The sequence below is a fragment of the Bombina bombina genome, chromosome 5 (genome assembly GCF_027579735.1).
Source record: "Bombina bombina isolate aBomBom1 chromosome 5, aBomBom1.pri, whole genome shotgun sequence".
In the NCBI taxonomy this organism is placed as follows: domain Eukaryota; kingdom Metazoa; phylum Chordata; class Amphibia; order Anura; family Bombinatoridae; genus Bombina; species Bombina bombina.
The window spans coordinates 245,979,599-246,000,104 of NC_069503.1; the positions used below are offsets into that span (position 1 = coordinate 245,979,599).

At 37.4% G+C, this 20,506-nt stretch overlaps 1 protein-coding gene across 1 annotated transcript in view; it reads right to left on the reverse strand.

The window, feature by feature from the left end:
* Positions 1–20,506, reverse strand: part of GPR158 (G protein-coupled receptor 158) — a 734,480-nt gene that overhangs the window by 141,599 nt on the left and 572,375 nt on the right. The window contains exon 6 of the mRNA XM_053713931.1: positions 16,611–16,720. Coding sequence (XP_053569906.1) covers positions 16,611–16,720 — 110 coding nt within the window. The remainder of the gene's footprint in view (positions 1–16,610; positions 16,721–20,506) is intronic.

A 20,506-nucleotide genomic window follows, 5' to 3' on the forward strand; every position in this document is an offset into this window, starting at 1 on the left:
TTGAATGGGAGTCGCCCTATAGGACAAGAGGGCCAGGTATGGCTCAGATTGCTTCAAAATGAATTTTGTTGTTTGAACTGCCCTTTCAGCCATTCCATTAGCCTGCGGGTAATGTGGACTTGACGTGAAATGTATAAAATCATATTATCTGCTGAAAGAACTGAACTCTGTTGAAGTGAACTGCATTCCGTTATCACTCACCAACTCCATTGGTATGCCCCACCGGGCAAACAAGCTCTTGAGACGAGTAATAACGGCTTGACTTGTGATTTCATTCAAAGGTGCAATTTCCAAGTAACTGGAATAGTAGTCGATCACAACTAGGAACTTTTTCCCGTGCAGTTCTCACAAATAAGCAGCTATTTTCTGCCACAGGCCTGCAGGCAGCGGAGTAGAAATCAAGGGCTCCCTTCTCTGAGTAGACCGGCGTTCCCAGCAAAAGGCCCATTTAGACACATGACTTGCAATTTCAGAACTGATCCCAGGCCACCATACTGCCGTAGCTTCCCTTTCTCTGCACTTTGTAATACCTAAGTGGCCATCGTGAACCCTGTTTAACATCTTATGCTGACAGGAATAACAATGCTGTCTTGGAACAGCACCAACCCATCCAGCTCTGTGAGCTGCGACCTCTCTGACTGGTAAAAATTTAAAGACATCCAGGCTGCCCGACTCTCAGGCCAACCTTCTTTTATGTACTTTATAACTTCTTGAAGGTCTGTATCTAAATATGTCTCTTTCTTTATTTGTTCTAGTTTCCCTGAAGAAATGGACTTAGAGGCCAGAACTGAATCTACATACACTTTCACATCTGATTCCGTTGAAGACTCTTCAGCAGCAGCCAGCGGGAGCCTGGACAGTGTATCCGCCACAACCAGTTGTTTCCCCGGCACATGCACTGCCTGAACGTTGAACCTGAGCAGCCTCATTAGAAGTCTCTGGCATCTTAGGGGTGTTTTGTCAATATCATAGGAGTTGATTATAGGGACTAGCGGTTTATGATCAGTCTCCAGACTAAATTTCTCTAAACCCACTAGGTAACGCTGAAAGCACTCACAGGCCCAAACTGCAGCCAGGCGCTCTTTCTCAATTTGGGCATATTTTGACTCAGCAGCCGTCAGTGTGTGGGAACAGTAGGCGATAGGCTGTAGTTTGTTTTCATTCAGATGCAGGAGGGCGTCCCCTAATCCATAACTGCTCGTATCAGCACTAACCACAGTCTTTTTGGAAGGGTCGTAGAACCCCAACACTGGGGCAGACCCCAGCAGGGACTTGACTTGCATAAAGGATTCTTCCTGTGAAGGTCCCCAGACCCAGGCAACATCTTTCTTTAGCAATTCTGTGATAGGGTGTAATATTGTAGATAAATCTGGAAGGAACCTGCCCAAACAATTTACAAGACCCAATATTTGTCTCAGCTCATGTACATCAGAAGGACTTTTCATCTGTTCAATAGCACAAATTTTCTCGTGGTCTGGCTTGATGCTATCCCCATTAATGACAGCGTATGCCGATGGCATTCAGCGATGTCTGTTAGACATGATACGCTACAGAGTATCATGTCTGAAAGACATTGATAATTCAGGCCCCTAAGTGTGAAACTGAGTTAATGCATGCTTCAAGGCTACTCTTAGTACATTTTAGGTGCTATTTGCATAAATCAGCTGTTATATACCGAAAGGTGGTCCCTTTGGGATTTGGCATTGTAGGCAATCAGCAAGCTTCCCAACACAAGTAAAGTGATGTGCCTCAATTCTGAGAACATACACTGTATTTTTTATGGAAAGCAAATAAACAGGACGTGTGTTCCATTTGTCAGTTTGTCCTATTACTTAGTCAGAAATCTAGTGGTTTCAAAAAATAATTCCTGCTGGGATTCTATGACCTGTAGTAGGTACTGATTTATCTTAAAATATTTACTTCTTATAATTTGTGATTTGAATTACTATAAAACCAATAAAACTTACAGTATATTCTAAATAAAGTTTAAAGACTAAATAATGGTAAGCTCTCTTACAGACACCATTACCTTCATAGCTGCCCCACAATAAACAACCGAGACTTTGAAGGTGTGAGGTTACCTGCAGCTCCATCAGCGGTAATTGTATTTGTTGCTAAGTATAGTAATAAACCCACAATCTTTAAATGTTCATATTTTCATATGCTTATTGACCTGTTGCTGTTCAATTTGATTGTGAACATATAATGTGGGGAATTAATCCTTGAACAGCCTTTATGTTTAATTTGTTGCAGTTAATTTTGGTGAATGAATTACAATTTGCTTGTGTTTGCCACTACATGAGACTTGATGAAAAAAAGTGCCCCGAGCGGAAACTGCATTGAAGTGTAAAAATGAAAATTCTCACCTCATAAGCACAAAATAACCATTTGCAACAACTAATGAGATATACAGGAGAGTGAATTTAGCCCTAAGGGGGAAATTATATATATATACAGTATATATGCTTCTATACATTGCATAGGTATTTAATATATAAATATTTAAGGTTGGTATTCAAAATGTGTCTTGCTATGCTAGTTGCAACAGGAAGAATTTTAAAAATAATATTCCTCTTCATTAAACAAGCAAAGCAAAATAACTGAAATAGGAAAATATGCAATAAACCTAAAAAAATATGTACAAAATGATTTTTAAATATTGCCAAAGAACATGTTTTCTTTACCCAAGATATATTCATAATTATACCTGTGTGTGTGTGTGTGTGTATGGATGTGTGTGTGTAAGTGTGTGTGTATGTGTGTTAATATGTGTGTATGTGAATGTGTGTGTGTGTGTGAATGTCTGTGTGTGTGTGTGTATGTGTGTTAATATGTGTGTATGTGTGAATGTGTGAATGTGTGTGTGTGAATGTCTGTGTGTGTGTGTGAATGTGTGTGTGTAAGTGTGTGTGTATGTGTGTTAATATGTGTGTATGTGTGAATGTGTGAATGTCTGTGTGTGTGTGTGTGTGTGTGAATGTGTGTATGTGTGTGTGTATATATGTGTGTTTGCATGTGTGTGCAAGTGTGTGTATGTATGTGTGTGCGTATGTGTGTGAGTGTGTGTGTGTGTATACATGTGTGTGTGTGTGTGTGCATGTGAATATGTTTGTGTGTATGTGTGTGCTCATGTGTGTGAATGTGTGTGTTTGTATGTGTGTGCAACTGTGTGTATGCGTATATGTGTTTGTAGAAAAAATACATTCACGCTAGAATTGAACTTCATACACAAATATGAATAAGCAGGAACATCCTTGGTTTCAGATTTTCTTAGGGCCCAGTGATCTAAAGCTCTCTGCTCTGGCAAACTGATCTAAAACAGCTTGTCAGTATTATAAGATCCATCAAAGAATTTTAGAAAGGAAAATGTTTGCCTTTAGAGCTGTTTATCTCTTTATACAGGATTCTGTATGTGAACATATAACACTGTTAAAAGAATACTTGCAAAACTGCTGGCATATAGACCTTCAGACACATGCATATTCCTTGTATGCTCTTTAATGAATCATGAACATTTTTTTTTTTTTTTGGTTTCATGTTCCTTTAAAACTGCTATTCTAAAAGCAGGAAAGGCTTCAGGGTATTCAAGTGATCTAGAAATGTCTTTATCAGCAGAATGATTCATGTTTTAGCCAATAAGAATGTAAGGTTTACTCTTTTGTTCTTGATAACCCGAATCCCATTAAAAATACCACTTTTAAGTTATATGAAACCCAAAAATGTTCTTTTATGAATAAGACAGAACATACAAGTTTAAAAAAAAGTTTCCGTTTTACTTCTATTATCAAATTTGTTTCATTCCCAGGGTATTTTTTGTTGATAAAATACCTAAGTAGGTATCTGGAGCACTACATGGCAGAAAATGTGCTGCCATTTAGTGCTCTTGGAAATGGATAAGATTTGCCATATAGCGCTCCAGACATTTGCATGCTCCTGAACGTATGTTCCTGAAAATATGATAATAGAAATAGATTAGAAAGTTGTTTAAATTTGCATGCTCTATCTTATTCATGAAAAAATGTTTGAGTTTCATGACCCTTTATATTTAAGTTTAACCTGCTGCCCTGCTGTCCTGAAGGCTTTCTACGTATGGAACAGACAAATGGATTTTAATTAGCAAATTCCAAACAATATAACAAAAAAATAAATCTTTTTTTGATAATAAACAATTTGTCTAAAACAAATTCAGCATTAAACTATCAGCTAGATTACGAGTTTTGCGTTATGAGTGAAAAAGCCTCATAACACTGCTTTTTCACTACCGCTGCTATTACGAGTCTTGTAGGTACAGCTGTACCGCACACTTTTTTAGCCGTCACGCAACGTAACTACCGCACTTTTTAAAAAGTTATTTTTCAATGGGATGGTATTATGAGTTTGCCTGTCCGGCCAAAAAGTAAGCGGTACAAAATACAAGATCCAATTGGAACAGCCAATATAATGCAAGCTCAATCCTATTGGCTGAATGGATCAGCCAATTGGATTGAAGCTCAATCCTATTGGCTGATTGCATCAGCCAATAGGATTTTTTCACCTTTAATTCCGATTGGCTGATAGAATTCTATCAGCCAATCGGAATTCAAGGGACGCCACCTTGGATGACGTCATTTAAAGGAACCTTCAGTGTACGGCTGGGACCATATGAAGAGGATGCTTCGCGCTGGATGTCTTGAAGATGAAGCCGCTCCACGTCGGAAGGATGAAGATAGAAAATGCCCTCTGGATGAAGACTTCTGCCCGCCTGGAGGACGACTTCTTGCCGCTTGGATGAAGACTTCTCCCGGCTTCGTTGAGGACTTCTGCCTGCTTGGATGAAGACTTCTCCCGGCTTGATGAGGATGGATATCCGGTCTCCAAAAACTGAAAGTGGTTCTTTGGGGGTTAGTGTTAGGTTTTTTTAAGGGTTTATTGGGTGGGTTTTATTTTTAGATTAGAGGTTTGGGCAAAGAAAAAGAGCTAAATGCCCTTTTAAGGGCAATGTCCATCCAAATGCCCTTTTCAGGGCAATGGGGAGCTTAGGTTTTTTAGATAGGATTTAATTTGGGGGTTTTGGTTGCGTGGGTGGTGGGTTTTACTGTTGGGGGGGTTGTTTGTATTTTTTTTTACAGGTAAAAGAGCTGATTTATTTGGGGCAATGCCCCGCAAAAGGCCCTTTTAAGGGCTATTGGCAGTTTAGTTTAGGCTAGGGTTTTTTTTTATTTTGGGGGGGCTTTTTTATTTTGATAGGGCTATTAGATTAGGTGTAATTAGTTTAAATATTTAATAATTTCTTTTTTATTTTGTGTAATTTAGTGTTTATTTTTTGTAATTTAGTTAATTGTATTTAATTAATGTAATTTATTTAATTGTAGTGTAATGTTAGGTGTTAGTGTGAGGCAGGTTTTAACTACATACACCTAGATTTAGAGTTTTGCGGCCAAAGGGGTGCGTTAGCTACGCATGTTTTTTTTTTCCCGCACCTTTTAAACAACGCTGGTATTTAGAGTTTTCTGAAGGGCTGCTTTAGGCTCCAAAAAGGGAGCGTAGAGCATAATTTACCGCCACTGCAACTCTACATACCAGCGTTGCTTACGGACGCGGCCAGCTTCAAAAACGTGCTAATGCACAATTCCCCCATAGGAAACAATGGGGCAGTTTGAGCTGAAATAAAAACTAAAACCTGCAAAAAAGCAGTGTTCAGCTCCTAACGCAGCCCCATTGTTTCCTATGGGGAAACACTTCCTAAATCTGCACCTAACACCCTAACATGAACCCCGAGTCTAAACACCCTTAACCTTACACTTATTAAACTCTAATCTGCTGACCCCACTATCGCTGACCCCTGCATATTATTTTTAACCCCTAATCTGCCGCTCCGTACACTGCCGCAACCTACGTTATCCCTATGTACCCCTAATCTGCTGCCCCTAACACCGCCGACCCCTATATTATATTTATTAACCCCTAATCTGCCGCCCCCAACGTAGCCGCCACCTACCTACAATTATTAAACCCTAATCTGCCGACCGGACCTCATCGCTACTCTAATAAATGTATTAACCCCTAAAGCTAAGTCTAACCCTAACCCTAACACCCCCCTAAATTAAATATAATTTTATTCTAACGAAATAAAATAATTCTTATTAAATAAATTAATCTTATTTAAAGCTAAATACTTAACTGTAAAATTAACCCTAAAATAGCTACAATATAAATAATAATTATATTGTAGCTATTTTAGCATTTATATTTATTTTACAGGCAACTTTGTATTTATTTTAACCAGGTACAATAGCTATTAAATAGTTAATAACTTTTTAATAGTTACCTAGTTAAAATAATTTCAAAATTACCTGTAAAATAAATCCTAACCTAAGTTACACTTAAACCTAACACTACACTATCAATAAATTAATTAAATAAACTATCTACAATTATCTACAATTAAATCAACTAAACTAAATTACAAAAAAAACAAACACTAAATTACAAAAAAAAAACAAACACTAAATTACAAAAAAATAAAAAAAGATTACAAGAATTTTAAACTAATTACACCTACTCTAAGCCCCCAAAAAAATAACAAAGCCCCCAAAATAAAAAAAATGCCCTACCCTATTCTAAAATAAATATTTTACAGCTCTTTAACCTTACCAGCCCTTAAAAGGGCCTTTTGCGGGGCATGCCCCAAAGAATTCTGCTCTTTTGCCTGTAAAAAAACATACAATACCCCCCTCAACATTACAACCCACCACCCACATACCCCTAAACTAACCCAAACCCCCTTAAAAAACCTAACACTAAGCCCCTGAAGATCTTCCTACCTTGTATTCACCACGCCGGGTATCACCGATCCGTCCAGAAGAGGGTCCGAAGTCTTCATCCTATCCGGCAAGAAGAGGAGATCCGGACCGGCAAACATCTTCATCCAAGCGGCATCTTCTATCTTCTTCCATCCGGCACGGAGCGGGACCATCTTGAAGCAGCCGATGTGGATCCATCCTCTTCTAACGACGTCCTAAGTCCGAATGAAGGTTCCTTTAAATGACGTCATCCAAGATGGTGTCCCTCGAATTCCAATTGGCTGATAGGATTCCATCAGCCAATCGGAATTAAGGTAGGAAAAATCTGATTGGCTGATTGAATCAGCCAATCAGATTCAAGTTCAATCGGATTGGCTGATCCAATCAGCCAATCAGATTGAGCTCGCATTCTATTGGCTGATCGGAATACCTTAATTCTAATTGGCTGATAGAATCCTATCAGCCAATCGGAATTCGAGGGACGCCATCTTGGATGACGTCATTTAAAGGAACCTTCATTCGGACTTAGGACGTCGCTAGAAGAGGATGGATCCGCGTCGGCTGCTTCAAGATGGTCCCGCTCTGCGCCGGATGGAAGAAGATAGAAGATGCCACTTGGATGAAGATGTTTGCCGGTCCGGATGTCCTCTTCTTGCCGGATAGGATGAAGACTTGGATCCTCTTCTGGACCTCTTCTTGCTGGATAGGATGAAGACTTCAGACCCTCTTCTGGACGGATCGTGAAGACAAGGTAGGAAGATCTTCAGGGGCTTAGTGTTAGGTTTTTTAAGGGGGGTTTGGGTTAGATTAGGTGTATGTGGGTGGTGGGTTGTAATGTTGGGGGGGGATATTGTATGGTTTTTTTAGAGGCAAAAGAGCAGAATTCTTTGGGGCATGCCCCACAAAAGGCCCTTTTAAGGGCTGGTAAGGTAAAAGAGCTGTAAAATATTTATTTTAGAATAGGGTAGGGCATTTTTTTATTATGGGGGGCTTTGTTATTTTTTTAGGGGGCTTAGAGTAGGTCTAATTAGTTTAAAATTCTTGTAATCTTTTTTTATTTTTTGTAATTTAGTGTTTGTTTGTTTTTGTAATTTAGTGGGGTTTTTTGTAATTTAGTTTAGTTGATTTAATTGTAGATAATTGTAGATAGTTTATTTAATTAATTTATTTATAGTGTAGTGTTAGGTTTAATTGTAACTTAGGTTAGGATTTATTTTACAGGTAATTTTGTAATTATTTTAACTAGGTAACTATTAAATAGTTATTAACTATTTAATAGCTATTGTACCTGGTTAAAATAAATACAAAGTTGCCTGTAAAATAAATATTAATCCTAGAATAGCTACAATATAATTATTCGTTATATTGTAGCTATATTAGGGTTTATTTTACAGGTAAGTATTTAGTTTTAAATAGGAATACTTTAGTTAATAAGATTTATTTTATTTCGTTAGATTTAAATTATATTTAACTTAGGGGGGTGTTAGGGTTAGGGTTAGACTTAGCTTTAGGGGTGAATACATTTATTAGAGTAGCGGCGAGATCCGGTCGGCAGATTAGGGGTTAATACTTGAAGTTAGGTGTCGGCGATGTTAGGGAGGGCAGATTAGGGGTTAATACTATTTATTATAGGGTTTTTGAGGTGGGAGTGAGGCGGATTAGGGGTTAATACATTTATTATAGTAGCGGTGAGGTCCGGTCGGCAGATTAGGGGTTAATAATTGTAGGTAGGTAGCGGCGATGTTGGGGGGGGCAGATTAGGGGGTAATAAATATTATGTAGGGGTCGGCGATGTTAGGGGCAGCAGATTAGGGGTACATAGGGATAATGTAGGTTGCGGCGGTGTGCGGTCGGCAGATTAGGGGTTAAAAAAAATTAATAGAGTGGCGGCGATGTGGGGGGGGGGCTCGGTTTAGGGGTGCATAGGTAGTTTATGGGTGTTAGTGTACTTTAGAGCACAGTAGTTAAGAGCTTTATGAACCGGCGTTAGCCCAGAAAGCTCTTAACTCCTAGCTTTTTTCTGCGGTTGGAGTCTTGTCGTTAGATTTCTAACGCAAACTTCAGCCAAGACTCTAAATACCAGCGTTAGAAAGAACCCATTAAAAAGAAAGGATACGCAATTGACGTAAGGGGATCTGCGGTATGGAAAAGTCACGGCTGGAAAGTGAGCGTTAGACCCTTTCCTGACTGACTCTAAATACCAGCGGGCGGCCAAAACCAGCGTTAGGACCCCCTAATGCTGGTTTTGATGGCTAATGCAGAACTCTAAATCTAGGCGTTATTTAGTAAATAGTTCATTACTATTTACTAACTAGTCTACCTAGTTAAAATAAATACAAACTTAGCTGTGAATTATAAATAAAACCTAAGCTAGATACAATATAACTATTAGTTATCTTGTAGCTAGCTTAGGGTTTATTTTACAGGTAAGTATTTAGTTTTAAATAGGAATTATTTAGTTAATGATAGTAATTTTTATTTGGATTTATTTTAATAGTATTAAAGTTAGGGGTGTTAGGGTTAGACTTAGGTTTAGGGGTTAATATATTTATTTAGTGTTAGTGATGTGGGCGGCCAGAGGTTTATGGGTTAATAACGTTAGTATAGTGGTGGCGGCCACGTTGGGGGCAGCAGATTAGGGGTTAATAAATTTATGTAGGTGGCGGCGATGTTGGGGGCGGCAGATTAGGGGTTAATACGTGTAGGTAGGTGTTGGCTATGTCGGGGTGGCAGATTAGGGGTTAATAAATGTAATGTAAAATATAAAATTTCTTTGCCCATAGGAATCAATGGGGCTGCGTTACGGAGCTTTACGCTCCTTTTTTTGCAGGTGTTAGGCTTTTTTTAGCCGGCTCTCCCCATTGATGTCTATGGGGAAATCGTGCACGAGCACGTAAAACTAGCTCAAAGCAGCGCTGGTATTAGTGTGCGGTATGGAGCTCAACGCTGGCATATTGCCTGCTAACGCCGGGTTTTTGCAATCCTGTAATAGCAGCGCTATTAAAGGTGAGTGGTGGAAATAACTTGCAAGTTATTACCGAGCCGCTCATAAAGCAAAATTCGTAATCTGGCCGATTGTTTTTTAAATAAAATTTATGTTCTAACACATATTTTTTTTAAGTCACGTGAGAAAATTAATTCAGCCCCCACTTGTTGACACAGATATATAGAAATTACATTGTTTAAATGGTACTCTTGTCCTTTAATATTTCCTTGTTCTTATATAGCTCTAACTGATAAAGTTTAGCAAACAGGCAATGGCGGAACTATAATCGGTGCAGCGGCATTAGGGCCCAAGTGGGGGGAGCCTATAGCAGCCGGTCTGTACATAGGCATTTGTACAATGTGTACAAAGCTAATCAGTGGAGACTTTTAATAATGTAAGTTGTCTATCTTTATCTATCTATCTATCTATCTATCTATCTATCTATCTATCTATCTATCTATCAGTCTGTCTATGCACAAAATGATTATACAGAGCAGCATGTATAGCATTTTTGTTGCTTACTGCTGAGTTACATATGGGACTTTGCCCCCCCCCCCCCCATAAAATATCTACACCAGGGCCCTCTGTTAATTAGGTCCGCTTCTGCAACCAGGGGTTAATAATGCACAATTATTGTCTACAATAATTTAGTTTCATATTATTCTCTATTTGTTATTGTATTTTTCAGTAATTACCTAATAAAAATTAGCTGCTCGGCAGCACTTAAAATATTTATTTTGCTTATCAGTGCACAACCGTAATCTTAGACTTCAGTTACTGTGTAAATGGGAAGCAATTTCAGTAGGATAAGGTGAATTCATTTTCATTGTGTCAGCAGGATATTCATGTCACACAATTCATCTTAAAATAAGTGTAGAAAGAGAAGATTCTTAACAAATTCCTTGAAGGAATATGATATTTAGCTTTTGACGAGTTAAATAATGATAGATGCATTGTTAAGCGCTGTGTCTTGCGTTTTTACTGGAGACAATTTTCAATGACATGTAGCGGAGATGATATAGCTATATTATTTAAGAATGGAGTTAGATAATGTTAGAAAGTAATGAAGTTAGAGAGATGGTGTAATAATACAACAATAAGTAATACTATGATAGGGTAATATAAATGTATAAACATGCCTAAAAAGATCAATATATATCAAATAGTTTCTATATGTATAATATATAAAAAAAATATGTACAGTTCAAAAAGTGAAAAAAGTCTTCTTTAAAGGAACAGTAAAGTCAAAAGTAAAAAGACAGGGTTTTTCAAACCTGTCCCCAGGCCTCCCTAACATGCCAGATATTTAGGATTACCTTGGGTAAAAGCAGATTACTAATCAGATGATTATTTCACCTGTGCTCCAGATCAGATATCCTGTTAGAGAGGCCTGAGGACAGGTTTGAAAACCCCTGTATAGTGCATGCTATTTTAAGCAACTTTACAACTGACTTCTATTGTCAAACTTGCTTTGTTCTCTTGGTATCTTTTGTTGAAGAGTAACTCTAGGTAGGCTAAGGAGCAGTAATTCATGACTAGGACCTAGCTAAACAATGACAAGATTCCACCAATCAGCCGCTAGCTCACAGTTGTACATTGCGGCTCCTGAGCCTACCTAGGTTTGTTTTCCAACAAATGTTACCATAAGATTAAAACAAATTTGATAATAGAAGTAAAATGAAAAGTTGTTTAAAATTGCATGCTCTAAATCTAGGAGTCAGCAACCTTGGCACCCCCGATGTTTTGGAACTACATTTCCCATGATGCTCAGACACTCTTTAGGCTGGCTGAGTATCATAGGAAATGTAGTTCCAAAATATCTGGGGTGCCCTGCTCTAAATTATAAAACTTATTTTTTTACTTTACTGTCCTTTAAATCATTATTAGGTCTGTTTTTGCACTGTAAGAACTGATGTGACACACACACATTTATTTCATGCTGGACATAATGCTAGATTTACATATTTAGGGGCATATTTCTCAATGTGCGAGCGGACAAGGTACAAAGTAGTGTATTATGTCCGCCGCACATCGATAAATGCCAACAGCATACGCTGTCAGCATTTATCATTGCACCAGCAGTTCTTGTGAACTGCTGGTGCAATGCTGCCCCTGCAGATTCGCGGCCAATCGGCCGCTAGCAGGGGTTGTCAATCAACCCGATCGTATTCGATCAGGTTGAATTCTGTCTGCTGCTTCATAACTTCTGTTTCCGACAAAACTGAAGGCTCGCCGGAAACAAGGGGCATCAAGCTCCATACGGAGCGTGATATATATGCCCCATAATCTGTTTTAGTTGTAGAAGATAAATATATTGACAATAATTTAGAGATGAGATTATTAAATACTGTTTTCACCATATATATGTTTTTGGATATGTTTTGCACATGGGCAATATCTGATTTTATTCTTACAGACGTTGTATTCTATTTCAATCAGCTGTTTCGCAGGGCAAACACACTGTACTCAGCCTGGGGGAATTTTGACATCTTGATTTAAGTTATTTAGATCCACTAGCAGTGCTACTATTTGATTAAGTTTAGCTGATTGAGTTATGATATAAAATAAATATAGTTTTTTTCCGCAGGCTTTTACATGAGGTTTAGGTTTTCTCAAGGGGTTAAACAATCCTCCATGGTAGCAAAAGATAAATATGAAAAAAATGTACATGCTCAAATTTCCTAAAGCATGTTATTTTATAAATAGCGACCCTGTTATGCAATGTGTTTAACCCCTGCAAAGGTAATGACTCAATTTGTTAATTGCTGAAATGATACAAGCCCCACTGGCACGCTGAATAGCTGCAATATTTTAAATGCTGGTTCAATGAGAATTTCTAACTATGATTCACATGCACGTGCAGAGAAAAATATTAACACTAGAACAGTCATAACTTTTACAAGATGCATTTTTGCTTATGCAATTATATCGCAAATATGTTTCTATTTGAAGATGTAATTCATATATGTGTATTAAATTTTGACCATAATGTCCCTTTAAACTAGAAAAAAGGAGTCCTCACTAAAGTTGTAGTAAAACTAATCTCTCCTCAAAATCCCATACCTCCTTTTCTTACTGTATTTGCATATCATTATAAGAATTACAGAACAAAACCAACTAAACGTATGTATTTTCTTCATTATTGCTCTCATCTGGCTAGATTTAGAGTTTTGTCGGTAACGACCCGCGTATCTAACGCTGGCTTTTTTTCTCCCGCACCTTTTAAATACCGCTGGTATTTAGAGTGCACAGAAGGGCTGCGTTAGGCTCCAAAATGGGAGCGTATAGCATATTTACCGCCACTGCAACTCTCAATACCAGCGGTGCTTACGGACGCGGCCAGCTTCAAAAACGTGCTCGTGCACGATTCCCCCATAGAAAACAATGGGGCATTTTGAGCTGAAAAAAAAATAAACACCTGCAAAAAAGCAGCGTTCAGCTCCTAACGCAGCCCCATTGTTTCCTATGGGGAAACGCTTACTATGACTGCACCTAACACCCTAACATGTACCCCGAGTCTAAACACCCCTAGCCTTACACTTATTAACCCCTAATCTGCCGCCCCCGCTATCGCTGACACCTGCATATTTTTTAACCCCTAATCTGCCGCTCCATACACCGCCGCAACCTACGTTATCCCTATGAACCCCTAATCTGCTGCCCCTAACACCGCCGACCCCTATATTATATTTATTAACCCCTAATCTGCCGCCCCCAACGTCGCCTCCGCCTACCTACAATTATTAACCCCTAATCTGCTGACCGGACCTCACCGCTACTCTAATATATGTATTAACCCCTAATCCGCCTCATTCCCACCTCAATAACCCTATAATAAATAGTATTAACCCCTAATCTGCCCTCCCTAACATCGCCGACACCTAACTTCAAGTATTAACCCCTAATCTGCCAACCGGACCTCACCGCTACTCTAATACATTTATTAACCCCTAAAGCTAAGTCTAACCCTAATACTAACACCCCCCTAAATTAAATATAATTTAAATCTAACGAAATAAATTAACTCTTATTAAATAAATTATTCCTATTTAAAGCTAAATACTTACCTGTAAATTAAATCCTAATATAGCTACAATATAAATTATAATTATATTGTAGCTATTTTAGGATTAATATTTATTTTACAGGCAACTTTGTATTTATTTTAACCAGGTACAATAGCTATTAAATAGTTAATAACTATTTAATAGTTACCTAGTTAAAATAATTACAAAATTACCTGTAAAATAAATCCTAACCTAAGTTACAATTAAACCTAACACTACACTATCAATAAATTAATTAAATAAAATACCTACAATTACCTACAATTAAACCTAACACTACACTATCAATAAATTAATTAAATACAATACCTACAAATAAATACAATTAAATAAACTAACTAAAGTACAAAAAATAAAAAAGAAGTTACAAAAAATCGTTAGATTTAAATTATATTTAATTTAGGGGGGGTGTTAGTATTAGGGTTAGACTTAGCTTTAGGGGTTAATAAATGTATTAGAGTAGCGGTGAGGTCCAGTCGGCAGATTAGGGGTTAATACTTGAAGTTAGGTGTCGGCGATGTTAGGGAGGGCAGATTAGGGGTTCATACTATTTATTATAGGGTTATTGAGGTGGGAGTCAGGCGGATTAGGGGTTAATACATTTATTATAGTAGCGGTGAGGTCCGGTTGGCAGATTAGGGGTTAATAATTGTAGGTAGGTGGAGGCGACGTTGGGGGCGGCAGATTAGGGGTTAATAAATATAATATAGGGGTCGGCGGTGTTAGGGGCAGCAGATTAGGGGTTCATAGGGATAACGTAGGTTGCGGCAGTATGCGGTCGGCAGATTAGGGGTTAAAAAAATTTAATAGAGTGGCGGCGATGTGGGGGGACCTAGGTTTAGGGGTACATAGGTAGTTTATGGGTGTTAGTGTACTTTAGAGCACAGTAGTTAAGAGCTTTATGAACCGGCGTTAGCCCACAAAGCTCTTAACTCCTGACTTTTTTCTGCGGCTGGAGTTTTGTCGTTAGATTTCTAACGCTCACTTCAGCCAAGACTCTAAATACCCAGCAATATGTAGAACAGCTGCCAGGCAAAATACTGTGCTCGTGTCGACCGTGGAAATCTGCCCTATTCCACTATAACAATATGCAACATGGGAATGTCCACAGCACAATTTGCTTAAAAAAGTATCTTTATTGACAAAAGATAGAGCGACGTTTCTAAATACCGGCGTTAGAAAGATCCAATTGAAAAGATAGGATACACAAATGGCGTAGGGGGATCTGCGGTATGGAAAAGTCGCGGCTGCAAATTGAGTGTTAGACCCTTACCTACAAAACTCTAAATACCAGCGGTAGCCCAAACCCAGCGTTAGGAGCCTCTAACGCTGGTTTTGACAGCTAACGCCAAACTCTAAATCTAGCCAATGGTGTTTTAAAGTTACCTATAATGTAAAGTATATTAATTTGTCTGTTGCGAACACAGAAATACATTTCTACAATCATATAACGGCCCCCATTTATTACGTTCTCGGTGGACAATGTTCCCAGACAGATAACCTGTCCACATACTTTGAGGGTCTCTGACATAGCATTGGGGGATGGATTTTAACACTGCAGGATTAAATGCTCATGCAACCCTACCAGTTATCTCCCAATTGAGAGACAGCACGGCTTGTCAGTCATCCTGGACAAATAAGTCTATGTTCTTGGACATCCACAACCTCTGAGGTTGCAGACAGTTTAAGAAGCAGCAGTCATTGGACATTTCAGGTCTCTGGCTTGCATGAGTGAGCCAGCACCTATATGGCCCTTAACCCCTTAATGACCAGCAATGTACCCTCTACATCGCTGGTCTTTCAATGGGGGTGCGCTTTCAATAGCGGGGTCTCGCAGATCATACTATTTTAACAAGCCTTCCGGATGGAAGGAAGCGCTAATAGTGTGGTCTTGTCACTCGCAGCAAGAACCACGCTATTATAGTAACACAATCCCTTAATGACTAGCAACATAAAGGGTACATCGCAGTCGTTAAGGGGTTAAGAAGCTTACTCCAATAACTTGCAAACTACTGTTCATATGATTATTTACTAAATAAACAGTAAAGTAAACTAATTTAAAAAGAACTAGGATAAACAGCACAGAGGTAGGAACTGCAACAAAGTACAATACTGTACATACTTATAAGTTCTTTATAGGTCCTTGTATCATGCTTCCTAGAACTTTGATGACAAACACAAAAAGGCAATATTTTGAATTTCTTTCTGAGACTAAATTATTTAAAAACCTGATTAAATCACATGCATACACAGTTATCAGTTTGACATCTCAATATATGTGTCCAGCTTAATTTAATGCACTCTTTGGGTGTACTATCCAGATAGCTGACAAGTAGAGGGAAAACAAATATTCCTATGGAAATTTTGAGCAATAGATATACCAATGCACAGATGGCTTTGTATATTTCACAGTTCATAAAGTACTGAGGAGTTTGGTTCCATTTGCCAAGTAAATAGCAGTTTTGATTAAAAAGCAACATTCTGAAGATAAGGTGTAAGGGGTTAATTCCTCTATGTATAACACATAGTTAGCTCAGTGTTGCATGAAGTTCTGTCACAATTTAACTTTAGTTCCAATATATTCCAAATCAAACTTTACATTAAAACAAATATCTACTATGTATTTTAATAGAAAGTTAAACAATTGGTATTTATCTATTTGCTTATCAAATATGAAAATATAATATGCATTCAGATATATCTATATATCTGTAATACATATTATTTACAATATTTCATTGAGGTTGTAAAATTACAAATTCAAGTCATAACTACCTGTAAAGTTTGAGTGTCACTGTTCCATAGACAGTTGCATATCCCAGAAGACGAACCCATCTTAGTAGAATGCATCGAAATGTGCTTGGTTCAAAATATAAAATAACAACCTAAAAAGAAGAGCAGAAAGGTTTATTAAAACAGTAATCCTTAAAAGGTAGCAGAATATCAGAATATACTGTACATGTATTATAAAAGGACAATGCAATGACACAGTCAATTTTAAATGATTAGTAGATTTCTTTTTATGGCAAATTTAAAGTTTATTTTCAAATCCCTAGCTCATGTATCAGGTGACAGTCATCAGCCAATCACATATTCATACATGTACACTATATACTGTGACCTCACAGCCTTGGTGTTTGTTTTTTGCCTTGTCGCTTTTCCTTTTGTTAAGATCATTTAAAATCTTTAGCCATGAAATAGAAGAATTTTGGGACAACATTGATCCCCATATTAAATCTGCCAAGGTGATACCTTTCTATTTAGGGCTAGATTACGACAAGTGGAGCAGTAGTTTGCGCTCCCGCTCGCACGTTAACTTCGCTAGATCTCAATTTCTCAAGTGCACTAACCTGACATGAAACCACCCAAGTTTTCCTAAACTGCTAAATTTGATATTTGTTACTTAACATGTATAGTAATTCAACTATTATAAAGGTTAGAAAGCAAAACACTGAACATGACAATCTATGTATTTATCACTTAGGGCAGGATGCCAAAAGTATCGTGACAATAGTGCTATTTTATAAAGGTTTCGGCATGGCAATCAAGATTGCAAGTGAAATGTTCTAAAGGGATCAGATCACTGTTAGAAGGCATGTCACCAAAAGGGGTTTCACTACACTTCACTGCAGGAGGCAATGGTTCTCTGCGACTAGCAGAATGCTAAAAGCCATCTGCAGGAACTGTGTAGTGTAAATTATCCCTTTAAACAGTATTGAATAACAATACAATTTAGATGTGTAAACTGATACTGAACTTTTTTTTACAATACAATAGTGAACTATAAATCTATATGAGCTGGGGAATTGTGGATATATTGTATGTATGTGCTATAGAATGTTTTGTATATATAAATATATATATATATATATATATATATACTGTATATATATATATATATATATATATATATATATATATATATATATATATATTACTGTAAAACTGTTTAGGAACAATATCTTGTGTGGCTGTGATATTAATATCTTAAAAAAGACAGTAGCCAGGACATTTTAGTCTTACAATAGTGCATTTTTAAACATAGCACTATGTAAAATATAATTCTTAATATTGCATTTTTATAGATACTCTGAATGTGTTTAGTTCTAATTTTACGATCACACTGTACTAAATGCGTTGTATAACAAGAACGGGCTAGAAAAGTTGAGCACTATTTTAATGTGCACCCGTAAAGGGGCAAATTTGCCCATTTACTGGTGCAATTTAAATAACCAGCCATTATAAGTGGCTGGTTAACGCTCCTGCGACCTCGCGGTTTCACTTTGTGCTAAGCGCAATTAACCAGAGGTCATACCCATAGAAGTCAATATGTATTTATGTGTTTATATGTGTATATATGGCTGTAAATACATATAAATAAATAAATATATATGTACACACATATAGACATGTGTGTGTATATATATATATATATATATATATATATATATACAGTATATACATATACATATTTAAATATGAATGTCTATGTTAAAGCCCTTTGTCTGCCTTTTTTTTTCTCTAACACCTGAGATCTCATATCTTTGAGCCTTTATAACTTCTGTGTGCCATAATTTTTTCTTAAAATAATTTTTATTAGATAGTGTTATTATGAGTGTAAGTGTACTTTGTAATGTATTTTGTGACACTTTTTAATTTGCAAAACAGTTAACCAGAGCTCTGAGGATGCGGTAATCATTCTAGCATATATCATAATTGCGCTCAAGTGGTCGCATTTACTTTCAACCTGTTATACCAGCGGTAAACCCGACGAGTGCAAACACTCGCAATAAACTCCTTATCGCTTGCGCGGAAATGTTAGTGCTCCACTCGTAATCTGGCCCATAGTAAGTCATAAGGAAGTAGATGTCTGTGGTTGATTATCATAGTCTTCTGCATCAAATCTACCTAGATTTGTGATATTTGCATTCCGTTATGTAAATTAATCACTTTTATGTAGGTCAGATTACTTGGTTTCTATATTTATAATATTTTCATTTTTCAACTCTGGAGAACCATCATTTCTATCTTTAACTGTACATCCACTTTCTTTATTTACTGCATAAACATGCAAGATATTTTATTTATAAATAATACATTATTACACTAAGATTATGAGGGAAGCACTATTTAGCACTTTCGCTAGAGTGTTAATTGCTCTAGAAGTAAACATGTTATGCTTGTATTATGAGTTGAAAGTAAAAATATTGCGTACTCACGCTAACCCGACGAGCACAAACAGCTTACTTCTAGCAGAATTAGAATATTGCGCGCGCAATAACCTATTCCCCCATAGAAGTCAATAGAGAAAAAAAGTGGGGGAAAAAACCTTACTCACCCGCTAACCCGAACTCATGAAAATATGAATAAAAAAAAAACTATTTTTAAATTATAATGACAACAGAAACTACCCAAATGATCCTGATCAAGAGTTTACATACCCTGGTGATTTTGGCCTTATAACATGCACACAAGTTGACACAAAGTGGTTTGAGGGGCTATTAAAGGTAACCATCCTCATCTGTGATCTGTTTGCATGTAATTAGTCTGTGTGTATAAATGGTCAATGGGTTTCTGGACTCCTGACATACCCTTCCATCTATCATACAGTGCTGCACTGACGTTTCTGGATTCTGAGTCATGGGGAAAGCAAAAGAATTGTCAAAGGATATGGGGGAAAAGGTAGTTGAACTGTATAAAACAGGAAAGGGATATAAAATGATATCCAAGGAATTGAGAATGCCAATCAGCAATGTTCAAACTCTAATCAAGAAGTGGAAAATGAGGGGTTCTTTTGAAACCAAACCACGGTCAGGTAGACCAACTAAAATAACAGCACAGAGACAAGCCTCATACCTTCTGGCACAAAGTCATTTGGAGTGATGAGACCAAAATTTAGCTTTTTGGTCACAACCATAAACGCTACATTTGGAGAGGAGTCAACAAGGCCTATCATGAAAAGTACACCATTCCTACTGTGAAACACGGAGGTGGATTGCTGATGTTTTGGGGATGTGTGAGCTACAAAAGCACAGGAAATTTGGTCAGAATTAATGGCAAGATGAATGCAGTATGTTATCAAACAGAACCCCTCATTTTCCACTTCTTGATTAGAGTTTGAACACTGCTGATTTGCATTCTCAATTCCTTGGATATCTTTTTATATCCCTTTCCTGTATTATACAGTTCAACTACCTTTTCCCGCAGATCCTTTGACAATTCTTTTGCTTTCCCCATGACTCAGAATCCAGAAATGTCAGTGCAGCACTGGATGAAAGATGCAAGGGTCTGTTAGGAGTCCAGAAACTCATTGACCTTTTATATACACACACACTAATTACAAGCAAACAGATCACAGTTGAGGGTGGTTACCTTTAATAGCCATTCAAACCCCTTTGTGTCAACTTGTGTGCATGTTATCAGGCCAAAATCACTAGGGTATGTAAACTTTTGATCAGGGTCATTTGGGTAGTTTCTGTTGTCATTATGATTTAAAAATAGTAAACACAGTTGATTGATAAATCATAAATTCTGCCAGCGTATGTAAACTTATGAGCACAACTGTATATATATATTTATAAATGCTTAGAACATATTCCCCTATGTGAAGAACATTGGGATGTGAAATATTTACAGTAAATACATAGTTAAACACTTTATTAAAAAATTAA